Source organism: Triturus cristatus, chromosome 3_2, assembly GCF_964204655.1.
Source record: "Triturus cristatus chromosome 3_2, aTriCri1.1, whole genome shotgun sequence".
NCBI lineage: Eukaryota > Metazoa > Chordata > Amphibia > Caudata > Salamandridae > Triturus > Triturus cristatus.
In genome coordinates this window covers 1,228,585,241-1,228,600,066 of record NC_140584.1, presented here as the reverse complement: position 1 = coordinate 1,228,600,066, position 14,826 = coordinate 1,228,585,241, and the positions used below count along the sequence as shown (strand labels likewise).

Here is a 14,826-nt window from a genome sequence, read left to right as displayed (position 1 = left end):
CCTTACAGAGAAATAGTTAGTGTTGATAATACAATAAAGCAATTTTGCCTTCGGATCTTTATACATAGCTGTTATCAATTTTAGTCCCCATAGGGTTCTCAATGTCAACAGGCTAAAGCCATATCTGGACAGGGCTGACATGGGCTTGCTCATGGCAACTGATGAGGGACAGGAGGAAGAGAGTGACCCACTCCCTGACCTCCTCTCACAGAACCCTGATGATGGGTCCGTTGTTGGTGTAGCCATGGCAGGCCGCCTCACTGCCCAGCAACAAGCTGATTGCAGACAGGTGCTCAATCAGTACAGACACATGTTCTCACTGACTCCAAGTCAGACTACCTGGTGCACTCATGAAGTGGACACTGGGGACAGTCTGCCTATTAAAAATAAGATTTATAGGCAACCTGACCATGTCAGGGACTGTATCAGGACAGAAGTCCAGAAAATGTTGGATTTAGGTGTTGTTGAACCCTCAGATAGCCCTTGGGCTAGTCCAGTGGTCCTTGTTCCAAAACCTCACACCAGTGGTGGAAAAAGATAGATGAGGTTTTGTGTGGACTACAGGGTTCTCAATGCAGTCACTAGGACTACTGCCCATCCAATACCAAGGGCAGATGAGCTTATAGATACTCTGGCCTCAGCCAAGTACCTTAGCACATTTGACTTGACAGTTGGCTACTGGCAGAGCAGACTAGCTCATGATGCAAAGCCAAAAACAGCATTTTCTAGCCCTAGCGGGCACTATCAATTTATGTTAATGCCCTTTGGTTTGAAGAATGCACCTGCCACTTTCCGAAGGTTGGTGAATACAGTTCTCACAGGGCTGGAAGCCTTTAGTGCAGCATATCTAGATGATATTGCTGTCTTTAGCTCCACCTGGAAGGATCACCTGGTCCACCTAAGGAATGTTTTGGAGGCCCTGCAAAAAGCAGGCTAAACTGTCAAGGCTACTAAGTGCCAGATAGGGCAGATTCAGGTTGTGTACTTGGGCCACCTTGTAGGTGGAGGCCAGGTTCAACCATTGCAGAGCAAAATCCAGACCATAATGGACTGGGTTGCTCCCACTACCCAGACTCAGCTGAGAGCCTTCATAGGCCTGACTGGGTACTATAGGAGATTTGTCAAACGGTATGGATCAATAGTGACACCCTTGAATGACTTAACTTCTAAGAAAATGCCCAAAAAGGTTCATTGGACAGCTAGCTGTCAAAAGGCATTTGAATGCTTGAAGCAGGCCATGTGTACTGCTCCCATTCTGCAGAGTCCTGACTACTCCAAAAAGTTCATTGTTCAAACTGATGCATCTGAAATGGGGGTTGGGGCTGTACTGTCACAATTGAATGAAGAAGGTCAGGATCAGCCAGTAACTTTCATAAGCAGAAGGCTGACCCCTAGAGTGAAAAGTTGGTCAGTCATTGAGAGAGAGGCCTTTGCTGTGGTTTGGGCTCTGAAGAAATTGAGGCCATTCTTCTTTGGTACTCACTTCCTTGTTCAGACAGACCATAAGCCCCTCTTATGGCTAAAACAAATGAAGGTTGAAAACCCCAATCTGCTTAGGTGGTCCATTTCCCTACAGGGGATGGACTTTACTGTGGAACATAGACCTGGGAGTAACCATGCCAACGCAGATGGACTCTCTAGGAATTTCCACTTAGAACATGAACACTCAACTGGTCAAGGCTAGTTTGATGTCCTTGCGTTTAGGGGGGGGGGGTTGTGTAGGAGAGTAGGATCTGCTTCACATGGGTATCCCCTCTTTTTGCTGGTGTTTCACTGTTTTTTTACCTTAGTCTGGCTGTGGCCCTGCTAATCAGGACCACAGCCTAGTTGCTTCCTCTCTAAAATGGTTTCCATGTACATTAGGTACATATATAATTGCATTCTGGAGTGCCTTATAAGCCCCTAGTATATGGTATACTATGTACCTAGGGCATAGGTACCTCAGAGGCCTATCAGGGGCTGCAGCATATATTATGCCACCCCTGGAAAGCACTCCAAAATGGCACCAGAGATCTGCTACTGCAGCCTGGGTAAGGGTGTGCTTGCACCCCTTACCGTGGTATAGGCTACCTATATCAACACCTATAGACAGACACACATAAACCTATAAGCCACTCCTATGGCAGGCTTTGACAATCCTGAAGCCAGAGTGCTTGGTGTTATATGAGAGGGTGCCCAAGCATGAGCTGAGCCCCTCTGCAGCTTTCGGAAATACTTCCTTATGGCTGTTCTGTGATACAGCCATACCATATACTCTTAAGTGCATTATAACCTCGTGGTAAATGCTAACTTTGAGATGGCTGCATCAAAACATGTTGTGTTTGGTGTCAAACGCTTTGGAATACTACCCCCCCCCCCGCCAGTTCTGTCGGCGGGGGTAGCATTCCACCCTTCTAGAGGGAGAGACATGTTAACACTGGCTAAACCCGGTAGGACTTTCCTGAGTCCTGGCATCACAAAATGGATGTCTCTGCCACAATCAATGAGTCATCCTGCATCACACTCTGGGATACCCAAATGGTTGTGAATCACCAAGTGATAGACCTGGAGATGAGGTATCACCATATACCCACTGCACCCAATTAGCTCTGTCCAATTCTTCAGCAATCACAACATTACTACATTCTTATCGTTCATGATATTAGTTTTCATAACTGAATATTTCCCTTTGTGCTCCTTTCTCTCACCTGAACATTGCACTCCAGCATCCCTTCTGATGTGACAGGGATTATGTCCCCACGCATCATGAGGACAGTCGAAGAAGGACGCCTCTGCTCCTGTGCATCGAATCCGACTCAGCCAAACTCGGTGCCATCCTGCTCCAAACACTTCATTGCCACTTAGTGCATATAAAGCTGATCCGCATCCAAGATGTCTACAGACCACCTCAGCGTCCTTCTTATCCCAGTGAATATCGCAGACCGTCCCCCATCGCTTCCCATGCCTGACCTCCACTCTCCCTTTGCAGGCATCACCAGCATTGACCAAGCGGATCTCATCGGCACCACCTGTGACCAGTTGAGAGAATGGAACAGATATTGAGTACATTGACCACCTCCAGAAGGGAAACATTCAAAGGTGAGTAAAGAGGTACAATATCTCATCAGCACCACCTGTGGCCAGTGGGAGACAAGGGAACGGATATTAAGTACATTGACCACCTCTAGAAGGGAGACATTTAAAGGTGAGTAAAGAGGTACAATATCTCATCAGCACCACCTGTGACCAGTGGAAGAGAAGGGAACAGATATTGAGTACATTGACCACCTCTAGAAAGGAGACAATTGAAGGTGAGTAAAGAGATACAATATCAGCAGTCAGCAGGTTTCACTGCTTCTCCTCCCTGAGCTCACAGATGGACAAACAGATCTGAGAAGCTGAGCATTGTCTCTGTAAATCCTGAATTCATATACCTAATATGATCTAGCAATAGTCTTTAAATAAATAATGCCATTCGAGATTCTAGCATATTAGCAGAAGCTCACCATTAAATACATAAGTATATTAATTGTGTGCAAATAGACTGTTGATATTACATGATGCAACATTAGTTACTAGTGTTTCACAATCATGTGCATCTGCAAAAAAAAATCAGTTCCATGGGAGTTTTTAGAAGCATACCTTTAACAACATTAGAGTCTATCTTAGAAGAACGTTAAACAATTAGACTATAGAATTGTACAGTGTATGACTCCACTTCTTAGGGCCCAATTTAGATTTTGGCAGGTGGAGTGAAGGCGGTCAGGGTGGTATGTCCGGCAACACTTATCCCACCCAATTTAAAGTTCACTGTCGGCCATGAGGGAACTCTATGGGTTTGTATGAACCACTATCTCAACGTTTTATACAAAGTTATTTAGAGTGGGAGTTTGCTTTGGCAAAGTGAAAATGAATAGCCCCAACACCAGTGGAGTTTCCTCCCATGGTGGAAGGATATTTTTTTTTTTTTTTTTTATTTTAACATTCCCTCAACTCCAGGATATTCATGGATTTGGTAGACAGTATAAAGACATCTGACTACCCATTCTAAATAGGGTAGAATGGCTTACCGCTGACGCTCCATATTCTCTCTGGCCTTCGGAGGAAGGTTTACGCTGAATGGGTACATTTTGCTCTATCGGTGTAAACCTGGTGGTCCGCCAGACTTTAAACTGGGTGAGCTGACTGAGTGTTAGGCAGCCAAGGTACTCTGTTACTGTTGCCCTTAATGATTCCTTTGTTTATAGCATTTCATCCCATCCATTCTTTCATTCTAGGTGTTGTAATTACCAAGGTTTACAATGACTTAGTTTATTTGTACTCAAATTATTGACCGCAGAACCTGAGATGCTGAGTTCCAAGCTCTGAGCTCATGATGTGCAGGACACAGCAGATGTCAGAGGTGAGCATGAATCCATTACTGGGTGCTTCCACCTAAAGATAACACTCGCTATGAGTCTACAAAGGTAGAACATTGCAATTAGCCCTTGTACAAGCCCTTACCAGTGGGACAAGAACATTAGGCCTGGTTGGGCGAAGGTTTTACAACCAGACCTCAATGGACCCAATACAGGTAGTGACTTTATTACACGGTGAGGTCACACAACCACACTATATATAGAAAAACGCCTTAAAGCAAAGCAAGCTCCCAAAGGTCAAGTAATCCATTGAGGGCCTGGTTTATATGTTGGTGGGCAGGTTACTTCATCACAACGTTGAAGGATATGTCATCTGCAGAAATATAAATCCCATGGAATATAATTGAATGCATGTTTCCGCCGACGGGATATCCATCCCCGTTGTGACATAGTACCCTGAATGCTGCAATATCAATCAGGCCCTTATTGCACCCGAGTGCACCCGAGTGAGCCCATTCTGGAGGCACCTCGAACAGTTTGTGCAGCAGCAAGCCATAACCCCTAAAATACAATATTCCCCTCAGCTTCTAATACAACAAGGAGAGCTGCTTGATAACCAGGCAGATCAACAAGCTGTGTCTACTATAACCATATTAATTCAACACAGAATACAAGCTCTTCTATTACAATGTAATTTACTCATACATCTATTTTAAATGTTATCAGAAACATGCACTTATGATAGCTTTCAATTGACCATCCCAATGAAGGTTTACAACATTGAACATATCAGAGTCTCACATCTCATTTCAGCAACCTTTCGAGGACCTAACAGCTAGGATCCAGGCACCGAAAGCATGCCCGAAAAAGCACCAGTTCCTAAAATACTTTCTTCAGATTAAAACTTCTCCGATGGTCACTCCTGCAGAGCCCAGGATCCTTAGGGTGGCCACTCCCATTTAGAGCTCTTGGGGCACTGGAGTCCAATGTGCATTAATTTGTAAGCACCTGACCCTAATGTGGCATTTTAAATCAGCTGCTCGAGGCGGGTTCATTCTTCTTTTTCTCCATCTTTCTGTTGTGCCACTAGTGGGCTTTATTCTTACCAGGAGTGGGTGCTCCTACTGCACTTATAGGGCACCCGCATGCTTCCTCCAAAGACTGCATGGGTTCCTATGCCTGCGCAGTCAAGTTGGCTCCTACCTACCAGGCATTTGCTCTTTTGCTGGTGGGGGCCAGCTGCTGGGGTCCTTCCTCCCCCCGTCCCAAGTCTCCTTCTCCCAGCATGGCTCTTTCATTTATGAAGAGAGAGCCAGGGGACAAGCAATCATGGGGCAACCATCTGCCTCACAGGATTCTCACTCAGGCTCTGAGGCTACTAGGACTGTGGCAACAATTAGCTCCTCCCACCTGGGGCAAAAATGAATCATTCGAGCAACACTCTGCTTGTGGATGGAGGGCCGCCCTAGGCACTAGCCTTGCCTGTTGGCGAACATGTCATTCACTGTGATGGGCCTGGCTTCTACTAGTTTCTGTTGGATATTGTTCCTCCTCTCGGGAATACTTTGAGAGGGGAAGTTTGGAGCATTGTGCACTCTTTCTGTGCTGGAGTCCTGAGATGCTGCACACTCATGGATGCACTTAATAAACATTGAGAACTGGGGCACATTTCTGCAGTCCAGCAACCTGGAAAAGGCCACCTAAAAGTGGTATGATTATTATAATTAGAGATCTTAGGCCCTGTTGGGCCTTTTCTTATTGGATTCATTTGCGTTTTTCCTCAGGTATGTGCTCCAGCCAGTATATTATCAATGTAGGGCCTTCTGGTTTCTAATTTAGTGCTGATTCCTTTACTGGGCTCATTTCCACACCTAGCCTTTTCATAGAGGTACAGAAGTGTCTGTCCCAATATGTCTGCCTGACATTTGAAAAACTCAATAGGGAGGACATTGAGGTCTGAAAAATTCTGATTTGAAATCTGGGAGATAGCTTTCGCCACTTCATCCGGTGAGATGGATTTACCAATATTAGATGCTTGGTCAGGAGTACGTCATGCATATCGGACGTCTGTTACGCAGCTATGTCTGCCATCCCATTGATACAGGTGATGAATTTCTATATAATGTTACATAGGAATGAGCGATGGTCTCCACTATGCCAGCTGGTCCCTGATGGAGGATGCCATACCAATTCTCAATTTTAACTATATGTGTGAACTTCTCATTACTTTGTCTTAATTAGTGCAATAATTTCCCAGTTTTATTTCCGTGCTCATAATAGTAACATTGAGAGGCCTTCACAATATCTTGGACTAATCAAATAAATGTGTTTGGGTTCAAGCGTGACTTAATATGTAATTTATAAGAACTGTGTTGCAGGACAATGGGGGCGGGTAGGTGAGACCACAGAGTATTAAACGCCGACAAGTGTTCCTCAAATTGACAGGGACCCTCCATCTTGCCTCTGGATGATTACTTTGCCTCTCTTGAGGTAGAACCATAGGCCAGCAAGCATTTAGGGGTAGACCGGTGTACATTGTTAGGTCATCCCTTGATAAAAGGGAGACCTGAAGCCCAAGATAGGGGCATACATTTATTGTTTTTTTGATCCTGATGAAGTGCCGCCTGATCCTTGGGCTGTCGAGGCACGAAACATGTTGACCACACTTCACTAGCAGCTATCCTGGTACTTGATGACTACATGATAGCATCACTGTTTGTATCTAGTCCTGGTACCCTTCTCCTATAAAGATTTGTTTTTAGGATACTAGAGCCTATTTTAGTCACCACTCATTCACACCACTAGTTTCACTGTTACTTAGGTTCCTTACTTGCACTCATCGATACGACATTTATCGGATAAAAAGATCTCTGACAAAGATCCCCCAGGCCCATCAGGCATTGCAGCGCCGCCCTGATAAGGAGCTGCCAATGATGAAGCATGACACCCTAACAGCTGTGTGACGGCACCAAGATCTGACCTTCAGGTCTTCCTGCGACAGGACTACCAGCCACTTGGATCAATGTTTGGTGACCATTTTGACCAAGGAGGAACTACCCCAACCTTGATAATTGTTGATATATCAGATCTATTCAGTTGATATTCACACTCTGCTTCGTGGAGAGAATTCTTAGAATATAGATTTTCTGTTATTTTTCTTTTTTTTGGAAGGCCAACTTCAAAACCACATCTCCCCCAATCCCGCTCCGTATGCCTTCCAGTTTGTCTCAGGAGACCTAACAGACCCCATGTTGATTCCTAATCAGTACCTCCTTCAGGATCTAGTCCTGTTTAGAAATCTGGCAGTCAAGCCATAGTCCCGGGGGGGGGGGGGGAGGCTGAAGCCCAAGGGCATGGTGCACTCGATCTATAATGAAACATTGTGGGAATTTGAGAATTTCTGTTTGTGTCAGACTGGTTACCAGCACACCGTCAGACAACCTGCTATGAACAATCCATGCAAAGGGAAGCAATCATAAGTCCCCCACCACCAATACAAACTTACATCCCGTTCACACAGAAAAGTGTTATCTGCAAGAAGTTGTAACTGATGACGGCATCCAAAGGGCTTGACCAAGTAGCCAGGCTGTGATCCAAGGAAACGATCCAAAGATTCAATAAACCCAAAAGTAATATAAGCGCGGAATTCACTCTCGTCCTTAGAGCGTGTGCTTGCCTCACTGTTAAGGTAGTAGTCAAGAATAAGGAAAAAATATAAGCCAAGCGTGTGATGTCTCATGCGTTACTCAATAAAGAGAAAAATGAGGCTGATGCAGAGAACGATGGCTTCTCATTCAAGCAAGCGTTCTGCTGCAGAAGGCACTAAAAAGGCTCCGACTCTGCTGGGCGACTGTGTTTCTAATTGCAGGTGCGTGCTCCGGACGGCGTTCCGGACCAGGAGCGGTTGAGTCCTTCAGCGGGAGGGAGTAGCGGCAGGATTACCACCATACTGGGCAGCGCTCCGGACCAGGAGCTATAGAGTCCATCAGCAGGAGAGAGCAGCGGCAGGATTACCACTATACTGGGCAGCACCCCGGACCAGGAGCGGTTGAGTCAGCAGCAGGATTATCACTATACTGGGCAGCGCTCCGGACCAGGAGATGGAGAGTCCGTCAGCAGGTGGGAGCAGCAGCAGGATTACCACTATACTGGGCAGCACCCCGGACCAGGAGCGGTTGAGTCCATCAGCAGGAGGGAGCAGCGGCAGGATTACCACTATACTGGGCAGCGCTCCGGCCCAGGAGCTGTAGAGTCCATCAGCAGGAGGAAGCAGCGGCAGGATTACCACTATACTGGGCAGCGTTTCGGACCAGGGGCTGTAGAGTCCGTCAGCAGGAGAGAGCAGCGTCAGGATTACCACTATGCTCGGCAGCGCTTCTGACCAGGAGCTGTAGAGTCTGTCAGCAGGAGGGAGCAGCAGCAGGATTACCACTATACTGGGCAGCGCTCCGGATCAGGAGCGGTTGAGTCCGTATCAGGGCCCCACAAGTACCTGCTTCTTGCGGAGTGTTCTCACAGGGACGACATGAGCTATCGCCCCCTCACCCACTCTATCCCACTTAGGAGTGATCAACAAGCTAGGATAGAAATGGAAGCGGGGAAGGTAGCCTAGGATGGTTGGTTGGTGTAGATGTAAGCAGCGGACGTCCCTCTAGTTCAGATGCCCTGGGCCCCAGCTGAATCGGGAAACAAGGGGACACCAGTTACCAACAATACAACAGTGGTATTCCATACACTAGTACACACTCATACGGGAGCCAATCAATACCTTATAAGGATGCAAAATATGAAGTGCGGTCAAAACAATCAGCGCTCCTGCGCTATCCACATGGAAAACGTAATATAAACAAGCGCATATGCGCGGTTGCACAGTACAGAAAGTTAGAGCTACTGCTCTCTTGCCAGAGCCAAAGTCAAAGTAAACAAGCGCTCCTGCGCAGGGTGGCTAAATGAAGGGGAAAGGAAAAACAACTAAGCCCCTGAGTTTGGGGGTTCAGCAACAAGGTGGTGTGCCGGGAATAGGGCTCTAACTGTCGGTACTCCCACAGCACCATAGGCTACTAGCAAGAATCGGAAATGAAAACGTGCCCTAACTGCAGCACTACACCTAGACTAGGGTGAGGCGCACTAGCGCGGGGGAAACCAAACAGGTAAGCAACAAGCGGCAAGTCTAGAACAAGGAGTAGCCCTCCAGTGCCATAGGTCCACCAAAACAGGAAGAGCTACAGGAACGGGTTACACAACCCGACTCGCTCCAGCGCGGATACGCAATTCCCAGGGGTACAATAGCCCGAATCGCTCCAGCGCGGTACTCACGCAATCCTTCGAAGTTGAAATGGCCCGACTCGCTCCAGCGCGGAACTCACACAATCCTTCAAAGTTCAAATGGCCCGACTCGCTCCAGCGCGGAACACACGCAATCCCCAGAAGCAGTCCTACCAAGGCGTAGCGCTCCAGCGCGGAAGTGGCTTGCAGGTTACAGGTAACAACACAGTCTAGAGGCGTCTGGTCTGGCGTCGATGCGAAGCACCGTACCCGGGGGAAGACACAGGTAATATGAGATTCCTGCCGGAAACGCCGCTGACGTCAGGGTGGTTCCGGCACGGAATACTAGACCGCTGGCCTTCGAGAAAACCGGAAGTGGGGGGAATCGCCTCCCGCAAGAGGCACCACGCATGCGCTCCAGGCACACAAGGACGCAAACGGGAAGGAACGGTGAGCCAGCATACACACCATGACAGCCCGTCAGCAGGAGAGAGAAGCAGCAGGATTACCACTATACTGGCCAGCACCCCAGACCAGGAGCTGCTGAGTCAGTCAGCAGGAGAGAGCAGCGGCAGGATTACCACTATGCTCTGCAGAGCTCTGAACCAGGAGCTGTAGAGTCCGTCAGCAGGAGGGAGCAGCGGCAGGATTACCACTATGCTCGGCAGCGCTCCGAACCAGGAGCTGTAGAGTCCGTCAGCAGGAGGGAGCAGCGGCAGGATTACCACTATGCTCTGCAGCGCTTCGGACCAGGAGCGGTTGAGTCCATCAGCAGGAGGGAGCAGCGGCAGGATTACCACTATACTGGGCAGCGCTCCAGACCAGGAGCTGTAGAATCCGTCAGCAGGAGAGAGCAGCGGCAGGATTACCAATATACTGGGCAGCGCTCCGGACCAGGAGCGGTTGAGTCCGTCAGCAGGAGGGAGCAGCGGCAGGATTACCACTGAACTGGGCAACGCTCTGGACCAGGAGCTGTAGAGTCCACCAGCAGGAGAGAGCAGCGGCAGGATTACCACTATGCTCAGCAGCGCTCCGGACCATAGAGCAGCTGATCTTAAGGGAAAGCATGACAGCACTCCGGACCACAGAGCGGCAGCAGCTTTCCCAACTTACACGGCAGAACAAAGCTTAGGCACTGTGGACCATCCGAGGTAAAAACCAAATATCCAAAATGTACGGCAGGAAACTTCAAGAGCAGAGCCAGAGTCCAACGGCTCTTAGAGATTGACCTGCTCTCTCCGGGGAAGGGACTTATATAGGCAACCCCAAACCCCGGAGAAGATGCGGTAGTTGCCCCCTGCATCTTGGATATTGTGGTTCTTTCCTTCATGCCTCAGTCATCACGCATTCACCCCGCCCTATGCCTCCCTGCTTTCTCAGGTGAAGCTGTTTTCCCTTCTCCCATGGAGGATCATGACTGTACCCTTCTGCAACGACCGCCATCCCAGCGGACATCCTAGTTTGGAAGGGTGAAGAGCATGGAAACGCCGGAGTAGATATGGGCAATCCAGGTTTTGAACCGGTTCCCATGTACGGTCTTTGGGCCAAAACCATTCCAATCCACGAGGTAGTAAACCCTTCCCCTCCTTCTCTTGGAATCTAGTATGCTTTGTACTCCGTATTCCAGTTCACCGCCCACTTTAACAGCTACAGGAGTGCTAGACAATAGCTTGTGTGGTGGGCACAGGCGCAAAAGGGAGAAATGATAAACAGGATGGATATGCCATGACAGCGGCAGATCCAGTTTCATGGCTACGGGATTGATGATTTTCACGATTGGGTATGGCCCCATATATTTAGGTTTTAGCTTGTCGGCTCCCTTTATTTAAATGCAGATTCTTAGTGGCTAACAAAACCTTTTCCCCCACCTGGTACATATGCTCTTTAGACCGTTTCTTGTCAGCAAAGTGCTCACTTGCTTCTTGGGCCTTGGCTAACAGATTATTTGCTTCTAGAAGTATTGCACAGAGATCCGCATGATGTTCTTAGGATAAAAGGATGTTTTGTTACCACTGGTCAGTCAAAGGGAAGCATTTTGGGATGATATCCATACAAACAATAGAATGGAGAACACCCCAACGTGGTGCGTTTTCCATTGTTGTAAGCAAATTCAGCAGTCTACAAAAGGGTACTTGATTTTGTTTCATGGAGCACTGAGAGACATTGTAAGTACTGTTCCAGTGCTTGGTTCAAACGCTCAGTATTTCCAGCGGTTTGCGGAGATAAGCAAGCACTGACTTTCATAGTTTTGCAGAGTTCTTGCCAGAATCGTGAAGTGAAATGAGTTTCTCTATCCGTTATAACCACCGATGGTACACCATGTGCCCTTACCACATGCTGAAAGAATACACCTGCTAAGATGGAGGACGTAGGTATCGACTTCATGGGAATGAAATGACCCATGTTGGTCAGATGCTCCACCAACACCAGTATCACTGAGTGTCCATTGCTAAGTGGCATCTCTACGATGAAGTCCATAGAGACAGTGTGCCATGGAGTGGGTTGAATAGGGATAGGACACAGAAGTCCAGCAGGTTTTGTATGACTGGGCTTTCATCAAGCCCTCCCAGCTACACTCTCCGATTTGTTGTCCAATCTTCAGGCATCAGTACATTCCTTGATGTATTGCTTAACGGCCTCTCACAACCCAGGCCACGAGAAATGTCTTTCTATGAGCACAATAGTTTTCTAAATACCCATGTGTCCTCCCAAGGTGGAACCGTGTGCCCGCTTAAAGACTTGTTCCTGTAGTCCTGCTTCAGGAGGTACAAAGCGTGGTGACGGTACAGCAGATCCTTTTACTTGCTTCTATTGGCTGGGTCTTCTGCCACCCAGTGCTGTTTGCCCAAAGCTGATAGACATACCTTTAGGTCTTCCAAAAAGTCTTCCTCAGAGATTAGGTCTATTTCTTTTTCCCGAAATGCAGCCTTATGTAAGATGTGAGGAGGTACTGCAGCAGGAGTTTCCTCTTCTATGAAGACAACTTCAGTTGTGGATAATGCGTCTGCTTTGCCATGTTGGGGCCCTGGTCCGTATTTAATGATCAAATCATAGTCCGCAAAGAAAAGGGACCAACGCAGCTGCTGTGACGTGAGAGCCCAGGCCATCTTCATAAACAACAAATTCCGGTGGTCTGCTTAGATCTCAACTGCATGCTTGGCACCGAGTAGATGGTGTCTCAGCTTTTCACATGCTCATTTTGTAGCCAGTAGCTGTAGGAAGGTGGAATCTGACTACATGGTTGCCCCCACTTTTTTCCTGGTGTTTTTCTGGTTTTTAACTTAGTTTGGCTGGGTCCTCCTATTCAGGACCCCAGGCTATCTGCATTCCCCTTACAATTGACCACCAGTACTTTAGGTACACTTCAGATTGGATTCTGGGGTACCCTTATAAGTCCCTAGTATATGGTACAACAGGACTGCTACAGCAGCCTGTGTAAGGTGGTACATGCACCCCTTACTGAGATATAGGTTCACTATATCTCTCCATATCACTGCACATATAAACCTATCAGTCACCCCTATGGTAGGCCTTACCAATCCTTAAGGCAGGGTGCTGGGTTTTTATGTGAGAGGGTGCCCATGCATGAGCAGAGCCCCTCTGCAGCCTTCGGAACCTTTATTCCAGGGTTGCTTGTGATGCAGCAAAAACCATATACTCTTAATTGCAGTATCACGAAACGTTTAATTCTATCTTTGGGATGGCTGCATAGAAACATGTCGTGTTTGGTGTCAAACACCTTGGAATCATACCCCCATACCAGTAACAGGTTTCCGTGGTCTTAGAGGTCGATCAGTACCCACAGCAAGTCTGAGGCCCGTATTCCTCATGGCGACCATGCAACCCGAACCCCTGGACACCGCATCACTTTGCAAAAGCATCAGCTTTTCAGCGACTCCAGCAGCTGAGCTTTGGTTTACTTGTAGCCCTGACCCCAATCAGCAATTCCACCAAAGATTGCCCGCCTACACTCCACAAGTGTTCTGTGAGCTGACCCTTTGTGTTTTCTCTCAAGGTCACTTCGCACGAACACTAGAAAGGGACGCCACACAAGTAGTTATAAAAAAATACGTATCTTTATATATAGACTTAATACAAGACCAATAACAGTAAAAATCCACAATACTAGAAAATAGGGTTACTCTTAAAATGCTGCAAAAATAGTTCAAGGTGTGCAAAGAGGAGTTCAGTTCAAGGCACTGGTCTCTGCGACCCTTTTACTCACAAGATACCTGTATTCTGTAGCAAAGCACCAAAAATGTTGCTAAGGAGTTGTAGCGATGATTTTTCTTACTCTAACCAGCGATGCGTTGAATCCTTGCCCCAAGGGAGGATGATGCGCTGGTTTGTGGGCAGGACAAAGCGACAAACTTCTGCACGCTAAGCCGGCGATGCGATAAAATCCTTGCCGCGAAGGGAGGATGATGCGCCGAGCCTGTTGCGTGTGCGATCTTGTTGCGATGACAGAAAATGGCGCTCCGCGAGGGAGCGATGATCCTGATGCGATGCGATGAAAATGGCGAACGCTCGGTATCCGCTCTGCGATGTCGTGAAGATATGAACTCGATGAGATGATCTTTGGGTTAGCAAGCATTTTCAGGCCCGCAGACAGGTGATGCAATGATCTTTGGTTAGCGAGCGCTTTCAGGCCCGCAGACAGCTGATGCGATGATCTTTGGTTAGCGAGCGCTTTCAGGCCCGCAAACATGCAATGCGATAATCTTCGGGTTAGCGAGCGTTTTCAGGCCCGCAGACAGGTGATGCGATGATCTCCGGTAGCGAGCACTCGACGGCAGCAGAGCGACGATTTTCCTTGCGCTCTCCAGCTGCAGCTGCTCGCAAACGGGTGTTAGCGACGATTTTCAGCACTCTCTTCTCCACAGTAGAACTAGAGGCCCTGGAACTCACAGAGACCTGCAGATAGAAATCCTCGCTGGGAGGAAACAGGAGGCTGTTGGTGGAGTCTGATGTGTCGGAGACTCCTGCAGGAGGCTAGCTCTCTTCTAGCCCTTGGGTGATTGTTGTAGCAAAAATAAAAGTTCCTTCAAAGTCCTTTTCTCCTTCTTCCAAGTCCAGTAGTAACCACTGCAGGCCAGTCCAAGAAAAAGCACACAAGCACAAGGACAGTCCTTCTCCTGCAGATTCCTTCAGTTACAGGGACAGAGGTTCTTCTTGTTGTCCAGGAGCAATACGAATTGTAAGGGTTTCAGCACAGATATGTATA

General features: G+C 47.8%; 1 protein-coding gene across 2 annotated transcripts in view; it reads right to left on the bottom strand.

The window, feature by feature from the left end:
* The window catches only part of LOC146859526 (CD5 antigen-like), a 692,104-nt gene that overhangs the window by 334,884 nt on the left and 342,394 nt on the right, over positions 1-14,826 (bottom strand). For both annotated transcript variants that reach the window (XM_085650237.1, XM_085650236.1), the window contains one exon: positions 2,688-3,008. In XM_085650237.1, coding sequence (XP_085506363.1) covers positions 2,688-3,008 — 321 coding nt within the window. The remainder of the gene's footprint in view (positions 1-2,687; positions 3,009-14,826) is intronic.